At 52.4% G+C, this 13,570-nt stretch overlaps 1 protein-coding gene across 2 annotated transcripts in view; it reads right to left on the reverse strand.

Moving 5' to 3' along the window:
* KMT2C (lysine methyltransferase 2C) overlaps window positions 1-13,570 on the reverse strand; it is a 1,555,522-nt gene that overhangs the window by 501,967 nt on the left and 1,039,985 nt on the right. For both annotated transcript variants that reach the window (XM_086941472.1, XM_086941471.1), the window contains one exon: window positions 9,167-9,373. In XM_086941472.1, coding sequence (XP_086797598.1) covers window positions 9,167-9,373 — 207 coding nt within the window. The remainder of the gene's footprint in view (window positions 1-9,166; window positions 9,374-13,570) is intronic.

The raw sequence follows: 13,570 nt of genomic DNA on the forward strand, positions 1-13,570 counted from the left end.
TCTCTTTCAGATTATTCTTTTCCAATGGTACTTTTCCACAGGAGGGTGGTCCCTGAGCAGGGATCAATTCACAAGCTACCAGAATTGGCATCAAGTGGAGGGGTAAGGGGGAAGAGTGGCCCGCTAAGCATAGCCAAATGCTACCCCTCTGGAGGGGGGAAAGCAGTCTCTCTGGCCTCTTCGTGAGGGTGACTGGGTGGGGATTTCCACCAATCTGACCTCCCTCATCCACCCCAAGGTTAACCGAAAGTCTTCTAGACAATAGTCCCACCACTACAGGTCCAGTAGACTTTCTGTCAACCGGGCAGAATGGGGGATTAGTGTTCAATCTTTCCCTCCCTCCACCTCTGAGACCCTACAATCAAAATACTTAAGCCACCCCCATGCCAACTAAGAGAAAATGTGAATTTTTTAACATGTAGCTTTGAAATAAGTGTTTGCCAGCAGATAGGGGCTCACCCCACCAAGCCGGTCTCTTCCGGGCGGTAGAAAGATTGTCTGTTGCCCTGGTGGAAATTAAGTGCAGGGCCAGGATGGGCAAGCCCCACACCCCATTCAGTCTCTCACTTTTTCCTGATGTCTGGTGCGCTTTCTGACCCCCACTTGGATGGGCATGAGTGTTTATCACCCCTCAAGCTATCCTTCTGGGGGATGAAAGTCTATCACACTACCAGGGTGGAGATATTACGCCTCATACAGCAAAGGCATTTTTTGGAGAAAACCTTCCATGGAAATCCATTCTGGGTCTGCACTGAAGGATACAGAAAAATTGGAACTTACGTCAGGGTTATATCTATATAACTCTGGTAATGGGGGGCGTGGCCAAGCAGCATGGCCGACAGGACGTGAGTTTCGCCGGCTCCCGACCTGAGGACCCTGAAATCCTGTCTTAATATCCTGATTGGGCTCGGACAAGTACTGCAACCGGTGTCGGAGGTTCCCCTCCCACTGGCGGCCCTTGCATTGGACGGCGGAGGTGAGCCTCTGGGAGGCAATTCCTGCAAGTGGCCGGCGCCCCGGAGGCCCGGCCTCTGGCTAGGCGAGGCCGGGGTCTACGGCCTGTTCCGGCAGGGGAGCAGAGTGACGGACCTGCCTGCTTGCGACCCCCGGAGGGACCGGCGCCGATACTTTGACACCGGAGCCCGCTGCCATCTGGGGCTCCTTGTCGGTGTGGCCTGGGGTCTCTCGGGAGCACCTGTGGGAGGACTGGCTTGCCTGCAGTGAGCTTGGAGGCTGCGGAGACGGCCGCGGCGGATGCCCCCCCCCCTCGGGCGCTGTCTCCACCGTGGTGTGGGGGACCTGGGTCGCGGCTGCAGCGGCCTGTGTGGGGGCCCCTCTTTGTCCTGGGGGTTCCAGTGCCCTGGCGAGAGGTCTGAAAGGGGCGAAACGGCGGAGACCCTGAGCGGTGGAGGTGGCCTGGACAACGCCCCTTTTCTTCACTGCGGCGTCACCTTATCCCCGGAGCGGCCATCTTGGGTGCCGGAAGACCCCGATCTGACTACTGCGGGGAGCGCTGATATATTGCGGCACACCGTGACACTGGTGGCCCCACTGGAGGAGGTCCCGGGTGCCGAAGAGACACGGCTGGGGGGCTGTGGTGAGTGGTCCTGCTCTGGGATCCTCACCCCCCGTGCGGTCCTGAATGCCTCGAGGGTTGCGCTGCTGGGGGAATCTATGCTCTGCAGGGGCCTGCTCGCCCTGAACATATGCGGCTGTGTTGACTGTGCCCCTCTGCCTCTGTTGCTCCTATACTCTGCCTGGCAGGTGGCGTTTAACCGCCGGTCACTCCCGACGGGGGCTGGTGGCGGCTCCGTCCTGCACCGGTGACTGTCCTGGTAACGAGCGGGAGTTGCCCCACTTGTGTGATGCTCTGCGTGGCCCGGGCCGCCTTGGTGACTTGGGGTCTCATTGGAGGGGTCCCCCCTACAGCGTATCCCTTGGAGCTGGCCCAGGGAGAGCCGGTTCCTTCTACACGATGGCGCAGCTGGTGGCGGTTGGACGGCGTGGTGGTTCTATAGGCCTGCGGGCGGCCTTGGTGACTTGGGGTCTCATTGGAGGGGTCCCCCCTACAGCGTATCCCTTGGAGCTGGCCCAGGGAGAGCCGGTTCCTTCTACACGATGGCGCAGCTGGTGGCGGTTGGACGGCGTGGTGGTTCTATCGGCCTGTGGCCCCCCGCTTCTGCCTATCTTTGACAGCGTTGGTGGTGCGGAGGGGGAGGGTGGCCTCTTTTTCCCCTGCCGAGGGCCCACACATCTGACTGGGGTGCTCCATTGCCACTACTGGGCCCCCCTGACGACCACCGTCTGGGAGGCATCTGGGAGTCCTACACTGCGGGGACCTGTGCTGACTGTTCTGGCCCGGTGAGTGCTATCTACGCCACGATTCGGGGCATACGTGGCTGGAGGAGACCTTTGTCGCCCCGCTGGAGTCCGCGTCGGGCGCCCCAGGCCCTGGCGATACGTAAGGACAGGATGTCGCGTACCACCCAGCCCAACACGATCACACAGTATACCACGCAGCGGCTGCCCTCCCAACGGATTACGCGCCAATCCGGACCGGAAGACGGTGCGGGCGACCCTGGTGAGCCCTTCCGGGCGGAGCTGCTGAAGGCAATACAGGGCTCCCATTCTGCGTTGAAGCGGCAGATAGAGACGGTTTCCATAGATGTAAACTCATTGCGTGCGGACCTTCGGAAGGTTGCGGTTAAAGTCTCGGATGCCGAGGGTAATATTGTAGAACTGCAAGGAGAGGTTGTCTCCCTCAAGAAGACTGTCACGCACCTCTCGGCCACGAAGCATGCTTTGGAGCGGAGGGCTGAGGATGCTGAAGGGAGGGCGCGTCTTAGCAACATAAGGGTCCTGGGGGTGCCGGAACGCCTGGAAGCTGGAAATGCTGAGCGCTTCTTTGAGACTTGGATCCGAACAACGCGGTGTCCGCGGGGGTCTCTCGGATGTGTTTGTCATTGAACGGGCGCATCATGCACTGGTCCCGCCGCCCCGTCCGGGAGCGCCCCCAAAAGCTCTGATCGCCAAGATCCTAAACTATAGGGATCGAGACTGCATCCTACGAGCGGCAAGGGAGACAGCGGATCTCACCATTGAGAATAGCCGGGTGTCCATCTATCCCGACTATACCCAACAAGTCCAGGAGCAACGGAAGTCCTACTTGGGGGTCAAACAGAAGCTACGGGAGATGAAGCTGCAGTATATGCTATTATACCCGGCCAAGCTCAAGGTACTCTCGCAAGGGAAGGCGCACTTTTTCGAATCCCCGGCGGAGGTCTGGGAGTGGCTGGAGATCAGAGGCGACGACCTTCCACCGGGAGAACGTGGAGGCTCCCGTGAGACGTGGGGGACCCGGACGCCGCAACAGGCAGAGACACCGATCGGAGTCGGCGGGCCCTGAGGAGCCCAGAATTACGGTGGGTGAAGACGGCGCTATGTTTCTGGATCCTCGGCCGCTTGAGACTGCGTTGGAGGCTCCGGGCCCGTCCGGACCCGGAGATATTCTGGTCCCGGACACATTGCAGGACATGATCTCTACGGCCCCGGTGATTCCAGAAAACGGGGGGGGGGGGGGGGGGGGGGGGCTGAATCACTAGAGAGGACAATTCTACCATGAGGTGATATGTACCCTGACTATTCTTGATGTTTACATTGTCCGGCCAGCGAGTGGTTTTGCTTTTCCAGTTGACGCCTGTGATTGGCGTTGCTTAACTTCGTCTGGCTGGGTAGAACTTCCTTTTTGTTGAGTGTGGGCTGTGTCGGGGGCTGGGGGGGGGGTTGCGACTCGTGGTGCGGTGGCTGGTTGAGGCTGTTTTTCCCTGAATGAGTCAGGAGAGTTCTTTTGTAGGCTTTGGGTCCCATAGGGAGTTGGATGGGGGGAGAGGGGGGGGGGGGGGGTGTTTTTGTGAGTTGAGTTTGAGTGTGGTGTGGGGTTGGGTGGATGGGGTGGCTGTGTACGTCCTGGCACTGGCAGGGTAGCATGTTTTGTTGTTGCTGTCATTCTGCTCGTGGGTGGGTGTCTTTTCTAGGGGTTCAGAGGTTGGGGGGAGTTGTGGGGGGGTACTGTTGTGGCATCGTGTGTACGGCTGAGTGGGGGATGGTTTTGGGGGGCATTGTTCAAGGCATCGAGTGTACTATTGTTCGGGCCCGTGGGTGGCGGATCGCAGATCGTGTACATAGCGGCCCGGATGGGCGTAATCACCGATTATGGGTTTTAAATTCTTAACCTGAACGTGCACGGACTGGGCACTTGCACTAAAAGTCCTTTCCTTCCTCCCACGCCATGGGGTCTCCGTTGCTTGTCTCCAGGAGACTCATTTGAATGAGGAGGGTGCTCAGAAGCTATCCAAAAGGTGGAGGGGCCAGGTATTCCATTCCTCCTTCTCCACATATGCCAGGGGGGTCTTGGTCTGGGTGGCGCCTGGGGTTCCCTGTGCCGTCCAGTATGTTGAGGCGGACATTGAAGGCAGGTACCTGCTGCTGAAGTTAGATGGTAGGGATTTCCTAATCTAAAATTCGTATGCGCCAAATGTAGATGACCCTGACTTCTTTTTCCGTCTTCAGGAACTTATTGCCTCGGACCTGGACGCCCCCTTCCGTGGTTTGGGGATTTTAACTGCGTGTTGGATCCGAATTTGGACCGGCATCCCCCTCGTTCTGGCACGAAGCCGCGTATGACGGCGAGACTCCAGGAAGTGATGCATAATTTGGGAGTTGTAGATGTGTGGCGCAAGGGCCACCCTGCTCAGAAACTGTATACCTGTTATACCCCGACGCATGACACTCCTAGTAGGCTGGATCGCATCCTTGCTGCTAATATTGCCGTGTCCCTCTCCTTGACGGTTACCCACCAGGCCCGGTTTCTGTCGGACCATGCTCCTGTGACGTGCTTAGCGCAGTGGGTTGACCAGGCTTCCCGTCCCAGGACCTGGAGGATGCCGACGGACCTCCTACAAGACCAGGTGGGAAGAGACCATGTGGCGGCGGCCCTGACTGATTATATAGATCTAAACTGGGAGGACGGTGATTTGTCCTACTCAACTAAATGGGAGGCCCTGAAAGCGGTGGTGCGTGGTACCTGCATGGGCCTCACACCTATGGGGTCTGGAAGCACTTGCTCTGTAAGTTGCGGAACGCGGAGGATAGACTCCGGCGCTGTCAGTCTCTGTCGGATCCCGTAGCTTTCGGATAGGGAGGCAGAAAGGGGGGCCCAGGTATCCGTTCAGTACATTCTTAAGCGTCTGGATAAGTATACTTTGGGCCAATATCGGCAGCGTCTCCACCGTGACGGGGACAAGTCTGGTCGACTGCTGGCCTGGATTCTTCGGCGAGAATTTGCTCCGGAGCGGATAGTTGCTTTGCGCGATCCCGCTGGGGACGTGGTGCACTCGGAATCTGATATTCTCGAAGTCCTCCGCTCTCACCTGCAGGCAGTGTATACTGCCGACCCCTCGATTACTTACCTCCAGGGATTGGCTCTCCAGGCCCTCTCAGAGGAGGCAGCGGACGAACTGGACGCGGCTTTAACGCTCCGGGAGGTCAGAGTGGCGTTGGCCGCCCTTCCGCAGGCTAAGACCCCAGGCGGAGACGGCTTCCCGCCCGAATTCTACCTGTCGTTTGGTGATGTCCTGGGCCCCCTCCTCTTGCAGGTCTATAATGAGGCCCTGGAGTGTGGCATCCTTCCGCCCACCAAGAATCACGGAGAGGTCTGTAGGATTCTCAAACCAGGGGGAGGAATTTGCGACCCTGCGGCGTTCCGGCCTATAACTCTGATTAATACAGACGTGAAAATCCTTACCTGACTACTGGCCACCCGGCTGGCCCCACACATGGCTCACTTGGTCCATCAGGACCAGTGTGGATTTATCCCTGGTCGCAACACCGCAATGAACTTGCAGAGTCTGAATCATATCCTCCATGAGGTGCGTGGTGGGGAGGATCCCCAAGTCCTGGTGTCGATTGACCTGGCCAAGGCCTTCGACACTGTCAGCTCGGGGTATCTGTTGGAAGTGCTCCAAATGGCGGGGCTGGGGCCAATGTTCTGCAATTGAGTCCGGATCCTGTATGGAGCACCCCGGGCTAGGGTCCGGCTTGGGTCAGCCTGCTCTGAGGAGTGGTCTTTGGGAAGGGGCACTCGACAGGGGTGCCCCCTGTCGCCGCTCCTATTCGTCCTGGTGATAGAGGCCTTGGCGGTCTCTATTCGTACGGAGATGGAGCAGTGGGGCATTAAGGTGGGAGATACTGTGAACGTGATTTCCCTCTATGCGGACGACGCTCTGTTCTACTTAACCTCCCCGGGAGAATCGCTGCACGTTCTATTGCGGTTGCTGGACCGCTTTGGTGCAGCCTCAGGGCTGCGCATCAACCCTGGGAAGTCCCTGATCTTTCCTCTGACAGGCTGTGATGTCGACCCGGGAGTGAGCCTTCCATGCCTGGGGCTGAAATGGGAGTTGGAGGCCTTCCGATATCTGGGAATCCAGATGGCCTCGTCTGATGAACAACTGCTGGTCCGCAACTCTGACCGGGTGCTGCGCTCCCTGCACCAGTCTGTGTCCTTCTGGAACACGCTCCCTCTTTCCCTCATGGGGCGGTTAGCGGTTGCTAAAATGGTGATGTTGCCAAGAATGCTATACGTCCTGCAAAACACGCTATGCCCGCTCCCCCCACGAATATTCCATACGCTCAACATGCTGCTCACATCTTTGCTCCGGGCAGGCGGGCGTAGTAGGGTCGCCCTGCATACCGTGGTCCGGAGCTGGGAGGAGGGAGGCCTAGAGGCTCCAAGGTTTGACCTCTATTATTACGCGGCACAGCTCCTGCCAGCCGCGAGGTGGTTCGCAGACACGGACAACTGGGAGCTGCGGCTCCTGGCAGGCAGGGCGGACAAGGCAACGTTGCAGGTGGCTCTGATGAAGGGACGGGGAGCAGACGAGGCCCAGCCCTATGTAGTGCGACATGCCGCAGGGGTCTGGCAGCGGTTTGTCGAGAAGATCTTGCGGCGGGCCCCCTTTCATAGGGAACTGCCGGTGTGGATTTTAGCCCCGGTGAAGCTTATGGAGGAGAATATGTCCTTCCGGGACTGGCGGGACGGCGGTTGTGAGACTCTGGCGGACCTTTATCCAGACGACTCCTTCGTGTCCTTTGAGCGAGCTACGGAAGCCTTTGACCTGAGCTGGGGGCAATACCTGCACTATAGGGGACTCCAGGAGTTGGCAAGGGCGACCTGGCTCCAGTTCCCAGAGGCGCCCCCGTTGACCCACACCCTCAACATCCTTCTTTCCTGTGGCAGAGGGAAGCGGCTGATCACGTTACTGTACTCAGCCATGCGACGGGATTCAGCCCCACCGGTCGCGCCGTCCTGGGCGGCGGACCTGGGGATTGCTCTAGAGCCGGGACAGCGCAAGCGTATTGGGCTCCTGACTCGGAAAGTGTCATGCAATGCGCGGTTTAAACTGATCCACTTTAATTTTGTACATCGCACTTACATGACACCGGTTTCCCTGAACCGTATCTCTGCAGGTGGGACAACTGCCCCAGGTGTGGAGCGGAGAGGGCCGGATTCTTACATTTGGCCTGGGAGTGCCCGCTGGTCGGTGGCTTCTGGAGGTAGGTGGTGGAGCATATTGGCCGTGTCACGGGCCTCCGGATTGTCCTGACTCCGCTTCATTGTCTCTTGGCCCTGGTCCCCAAGCCCAAAAAGAGGAATTTGTCCTATAAGTTACTGCAGCTGCTACTGGTGTTGGCGAGGCGGCGCGTGGCTATCACTTGGATGGGGAAGTTATCCCTGTGGCTTAGGGATGTTAGGGAATGGTCCTTGGCTGAGGAAACACACATGCAGCGCACGCGCCGGGATGAGAGGCTTCAGGAGGACTTACTAGCATGGAGAATGATGTGTGCTGAGGGGTTGCCCAGCGACGACTCGGATGCTACCAGTGCCGAATTGTTTACCCCTGGGGAGTCTGGCTCAGAGGAGGATGTAGCGGGAGGCGGGACCTGTTTCGGGGTAGTGCCCTATTGGACGCGTGCGAATGTTCCATATTGTATTACTGTGTGATTTGCCTTGATGCCCAGAGGTTTGCTTAGGACTGTGATATCTGTACCCAAATCGGCCATAAGGAGGTGACCGAACTATTTACACGTACTTTATTAGCGATGCCAAGTATGGGGGGGATTTGTTTTGTTGTTACATGTTTGACTGTGGTTTTATTGAACAACGAACTGTAAAGGAAGATGAGAGACGGGATCAACAGATGACAAGGGAGGGGAAAAAACAAACCAGCGGATAATAGCGACACGCATGTATTATGTGCAAACGTTTATGTTTTCATTTTTGGCACTTTGACTTTACGCCGCCTGGCCTCTGGGCTGTGGGCTACACGGCTGTGTAGTACTCTGTATGATTCTTTTGGTTATTTCTCGACAGTGCCTATGAGTAGACTTGCTTGCTTGTCTTTTCTGTACTTTCTGCCATAAAAATATTTTTCCCAAAAAAAAAGAACACTCTGGTAATTTGTCAGGAAGGAACTAAGCATCACATACAGGTGTAAACATGTTTGATCTTGCAACTTTTCAGGATCCAGTCAGGCACCTAGCGTGATTCAAAAGGTGAAGAATTTCCAGGCAGACGTGTATCCATTGAAAATGAGTTTATACATGGCAATTAGGAATAGCCAAATGAGACAGCAACACTCACTGAGTTATAGATTTGTAGGTGGCACCACCATGGGGAAGGAATACTAATAAGGCGGAGAAAGAATTAAGAAATAAATAAAATAAATCCCTAAACACCATACAACAGCAATACACAGGAATGGAGTAAGTATTATGATGAAGAATGCTCCATGAGGGACAGTGAAGGGGTGATGCTGGTTTTAGTAATCTTGAACAAAGATTCACTGGTGCAGGTAGGCCCTTTGCTTTTTCAAGCTTGTGATTCTCCAAGCTAATTACATGGTTAAGTTAACTATAGGAAAGATCTGCTTTAGCCTCTAACTATTCTACTAGCTCTCTGTTGGGTAACAAGGGTCAGTAAATTAATACCACTGTCATCAGGCACTAAATGTTTAGCTCTAAACGTCACTAAAAATGATAAACAGACAGGTTTACAGGGAAAACCAACAGCTGCTAGCAAATCATGGCCTCTAAAAATTTTCACACTCACATGTTTTAATTTTCCAAAATGTTCACTTTTAGGAAAAATTGCTTGTTTCTGCTCCTCGTCTTTCTTTCTTTTTTTTGCACGTGGTGTTGCTTTTTGTCCACTCTTTTGAACTCTCTTGTTTCTTGTTTTCTTCTTGTCTTGGTCTAGATTTTTTCTATCTGCTTGTCTTTCCCGAATTTCTTCATGAAACATATTTTCTCCAGTTTGCTATAAGAAAAATAAATATTTTAGCAGAGGAGAACACCAGACTCCTGAAATTTACATTGGCTAAGTGAACTGACCAAGCCATTTTTCATTGGACTACAAATAGTTCATTCTTCAGATAAAACACTTTTTGATCTTGTTTTTATAGTAGTACCACGCTAATGCCTTTCATGGTAACCTTAGCACAGTGGAAACGTCTGCCCGGAAGCGCTGTCATTTATTGATTTTACATCTCTTTGCCCATGCCACACTTCTGGAGGCTAGGAGAGGTAATTGTGCACTTTGTATTGTGTGCTGCATAGAGATTTTGTGGTGACCTTGGACTGTGGTAATATATGATTATTGCTTGTGCTGGGGTTGATGTTTAATCTTTCTCCCTACTTGACACTTCTGATGTCAAGGTAAAAAGGCAGTGCCTCTTCACTTGCATTATGCACAGTAGACATTTGTTACATGACAAGTGGATTACCAGCATCAAATACAAGACATTAGTGTAGTATTGTTGCCTTGAGCTTGTAGTCCATGGTGCCTTAAAAAGTTGTGTTAGAGATCAATGTGCAGTACGATACATTCATATGAATGATTTACAAAAGAGGAGGCTGAGGCACAAGAATATTGCAGACAGCACATACAAAGGCTGCTTGCTATTCAAAACATTTTGGTGCCTGAGTCTTGTGGACTGGCCATCTTAGTTTCCAAAACCAGGAGAAAAATCTTCATCAAGTTAAAAGAAAATATGACTCTGCACCCACACCCCAACAATGTTTTAGTTAGTAACAACTTGATTAATCACAGCAGTGATTGGACAGCAAAATGCAGATTCCCAGAATCTGTTTCTTAATCAAAAGAGAATCTTTATTCATTAATTCTTTCAAACATTTACATTTCTTCTTGGATTTTTGTTGTAGCCAACGCGTTTCGTCCAGTAGGACTTTTTCTGGACTTATTCAATGTATCGCCTTGGAATTTCAACGGAAAGTTCTCTAATCAAACTTCAAGAGTGCTAGATTGTGCGCTATTTCAATAATCGGTATATACAGTAAAATGTTCCTGCAAGCCGATCGGAGAGTAGAAGAAACTGTATGACCGAAAGAACAAGTTACTTACCTTCAGTAATGTTTTTTTCTGGTGGATACAGTATCTGTCTGTGGATTCCTCACCTTTTTGATGATCCCATTGTGCAGCATCCCACGAAAACTTTTCTCCTCAGCTCTCCCATGTCGACGAGGATATCACAATGGAATGGCTCCACACGTGACTCCGCATACCAGAGCTAAGTCGTCCTATTGTGCTTTGGTTAGAGGTGTCCCTGTGGTAGACATCTGCAAGGAGGCAACTTGGGGCTCCCTCCACACTTTTGCGAAGCACTATTGCTTGGATTCGGAGGTGAGGAGGGAAGGCCATTTTACTCATTCTGTGCTTTGGTTTAGGCAAGCAGGCACCCTCCTCCGGGGCGGGACTGCTTGAAGATTCAATTGAAAAGGTGAGGAATCCACAGCCAGATGTATCCATCAAAAAAACAAGTCACTTACCTTTGGTAACGCCTTTTCTGGTGGATACAGTATCTGCATGTGGATTCCTCACTGACCCACCTGCCTCTCCATGGTCTGTCTGCTTATACTGAAAAATAATCAAGGTATATCTTAAGTGATGTATTGTTGGAATCATGTGATGCTTGGCACTGGGAAATGTCTATGATGAAGAATTTCTAGTGTTGGTTGTGTTTGTATACTGTGTATAAATGTTATCGGTTCAGCCGTTTGCCTCAAAGGCAAAGAATAAAATGCGTAGAACTGACGTCGGCACGCCGGTATGTTCTTCTTATGGCTCCGATGACGTCAGAATGAGCGCAAGTACCTTTAGGATGATCTACCTGGACAGCTTTCTTTTGTAGAGAGCCTTGCCATTCATAAAGAGTTGATCGTCCAACCTGAAGTCCTTGGTTCTGTCCAAATAGAAGCTGACCGTCCTCTCGGGGTTCAGGTGATGAAGTCTCTCCTCCTCCTTTGAAGGATGAGAGGGAGGATAGAAAGTGGGTAAGGAGTGACCACCTTAAGCAGGAAATCAGCTCTGTTCCGAAGAACCATCTTATCCGAATGGAATGATGTAAAAGGAGGCTTGGAGCTAAGAGCCTACAATTCACTCACCCTCCTAGCGGAAGTTGTTTTAAACGCTAGAAACCTTAAGAGACAACTTTGCAAAGGTTCAAAGGGTGAAACCATCAAAACTGTGAGAACCAAATTCAAATCCCGCTGAGGTATGACAAACAGAGTGAAAGGAAACCTGTTAATGAGACCCTCAATGAATCTCATAACTATGGTAGATTTAAACAACAAGGGTTGATATGGTAAACAGAGAAAAGCTGACAAGGCAGACAAGTCACCCTTAACAGTAGTTACTGCACAACCCTGTTGTGCTAGGGAAAGAGAGAAACTCAGAACTTCAGATAAATGGGCCTGCAAAGGATCAAATGATCTCTCTCCACACCTTTAAAAAACTTGGCCCAACTATCAGAATCAACAGATTTGGTGGAGTGTTTTCTGGCTGATAACATAACATCCACCACATTCGGTGGGAGAGAGAAAGAACTCAGGTTGCCCTGTTCAATCTCCTGGTATGAAGGTGCAGGCTCTGGAGGTAGGGGTGTAGAACCTGCCCTTGCGATTGCAAGAGGAGGTCTGCCCTAAGAGGGAGACGGAGAGGAGGGTGCATTGAGAGGTAAAGGAGGTCTGTGTACCACACCGTGGCGGCCAATCCAGGGCGATCAATATGACTTAGGCCCGGTCTTGGCGGATCTTCCTCAGTACTCGAGGAATCAATGGTATGGGAGGAAAAGAGTAAAGAAGCTGAGAGTCCCAATCTAACTGAAAACTGTCCCCCAACGCTCCCCACATCAGATACTGGAGACTGCAGAATGCCAGGCAGTGCACGTTCTCATGCGTAGCGAACAGGTCCAACTGAGAAAACCCGCACATCCTTTAAATATGAAGGACCACCTCCGGATGGAGACGCCACTCTGGATCAGCCGAATACTGCTGACACACTGTCCACACGAGCATTTAATTCTCTGGCCAAATTTGCGATTCCGCAAATCTGATCGTCCTGAGCCCAGGACCAGAGTCGCAGAGCCTCTCTGCTGAGAAGTTACAACCCTACTCCTCCGTTTGTTGATGCACCACATCGTGGTAGTATTGTCCATTAGGACCTGAACTGAGGAAATCCTTGAGAGCCAAACGTATCGCCCGCAATTCCAGAAGATTGATATGAAACAATCTTTCCTCTGGAGACCAAAGACCTTTGACCTCCAGATCCCCCAGATGGGCTCCCTACCCTAGAGTGGAGGTATCCGTTATCACTGTGGCCACTGGAGAAGGAGGTTGAAACAGCTTCTCTTGAGACCGGTTGCCTAGAACACTCCACCATAGCAGCTTCACTGCTGTGCCTCTGAAGATTCTGTCCACCTCTTCAAGACCGGTTGGGTTGAAACCACTGCATGCGGAAGCACCACTGGAGGGTCCTCATATGCCAGAGAGTACGGTTAACCAACAGTAACCAGGAAGTGAACAGAGTGAGCATGGTGAGCAGGTGCAGGACCTTCAGGACTGGAACAGCTGCTCCATTCTGAAAAAGTGGGATCAAAGCCTGGATGTCTTGAATCCTCTGTAGAAGCGGGAAGGCAGGAGTTACAGTAGTGTCCAGTACTGCACCTATGAACAGGTTGCGCTGATAGGGCACCAGGTGAGATTTGGGCACATTTATCATAAACCCCAACTTGAACAACAGTTGTGTTGTTACCGGCAAATGATGCAGCACCATCTCTGGCGACTTTGCTTTAAGCAGCCAGTAGTCCAGGTAGGGAAAAACAGGAATCTTCGACCTTCTGAGATGAGATGCCACCACTGCCATTAGCTTTCAGAAGACTTCCGGTGCGTAAGTAAGGCCAAATGGAAGGGTCTCAAACTGGTAATGTTGAGACCCCACTGTAAAACGAAGATACTTCTGATGTGCCTTCAGGATAGGAATACGCATTCTGTAAAATCGATCAAGACACTCCAGTCTTCCTTCCCCAATGCGAGAAGAACCTGTGTCATGGTCAACATTTTGAATTTCACCTGTTTGAGGTGAATACCTTGCTGTGAATTTACTGTCCTTAAAGAGCTGCAACACCGAATCAGCTTTAGCTCTAATCAGGCGAGATCC

This window comes from Lissotriton vulgaris, chromosome 10 (genome assembly GCF_964263255.1).
Source record: "Lissotriton vulgaris chromosome 10, aLisVul1.2, whole genome shotgun sequence".
NCBI classification, from domain to species: domain Eukaryota; kingdom Metazoa; phylum Chordata; class Amphibia; order Caudata; family Salamandridae; genus Lissotriton; species Lissotriton vulgaris.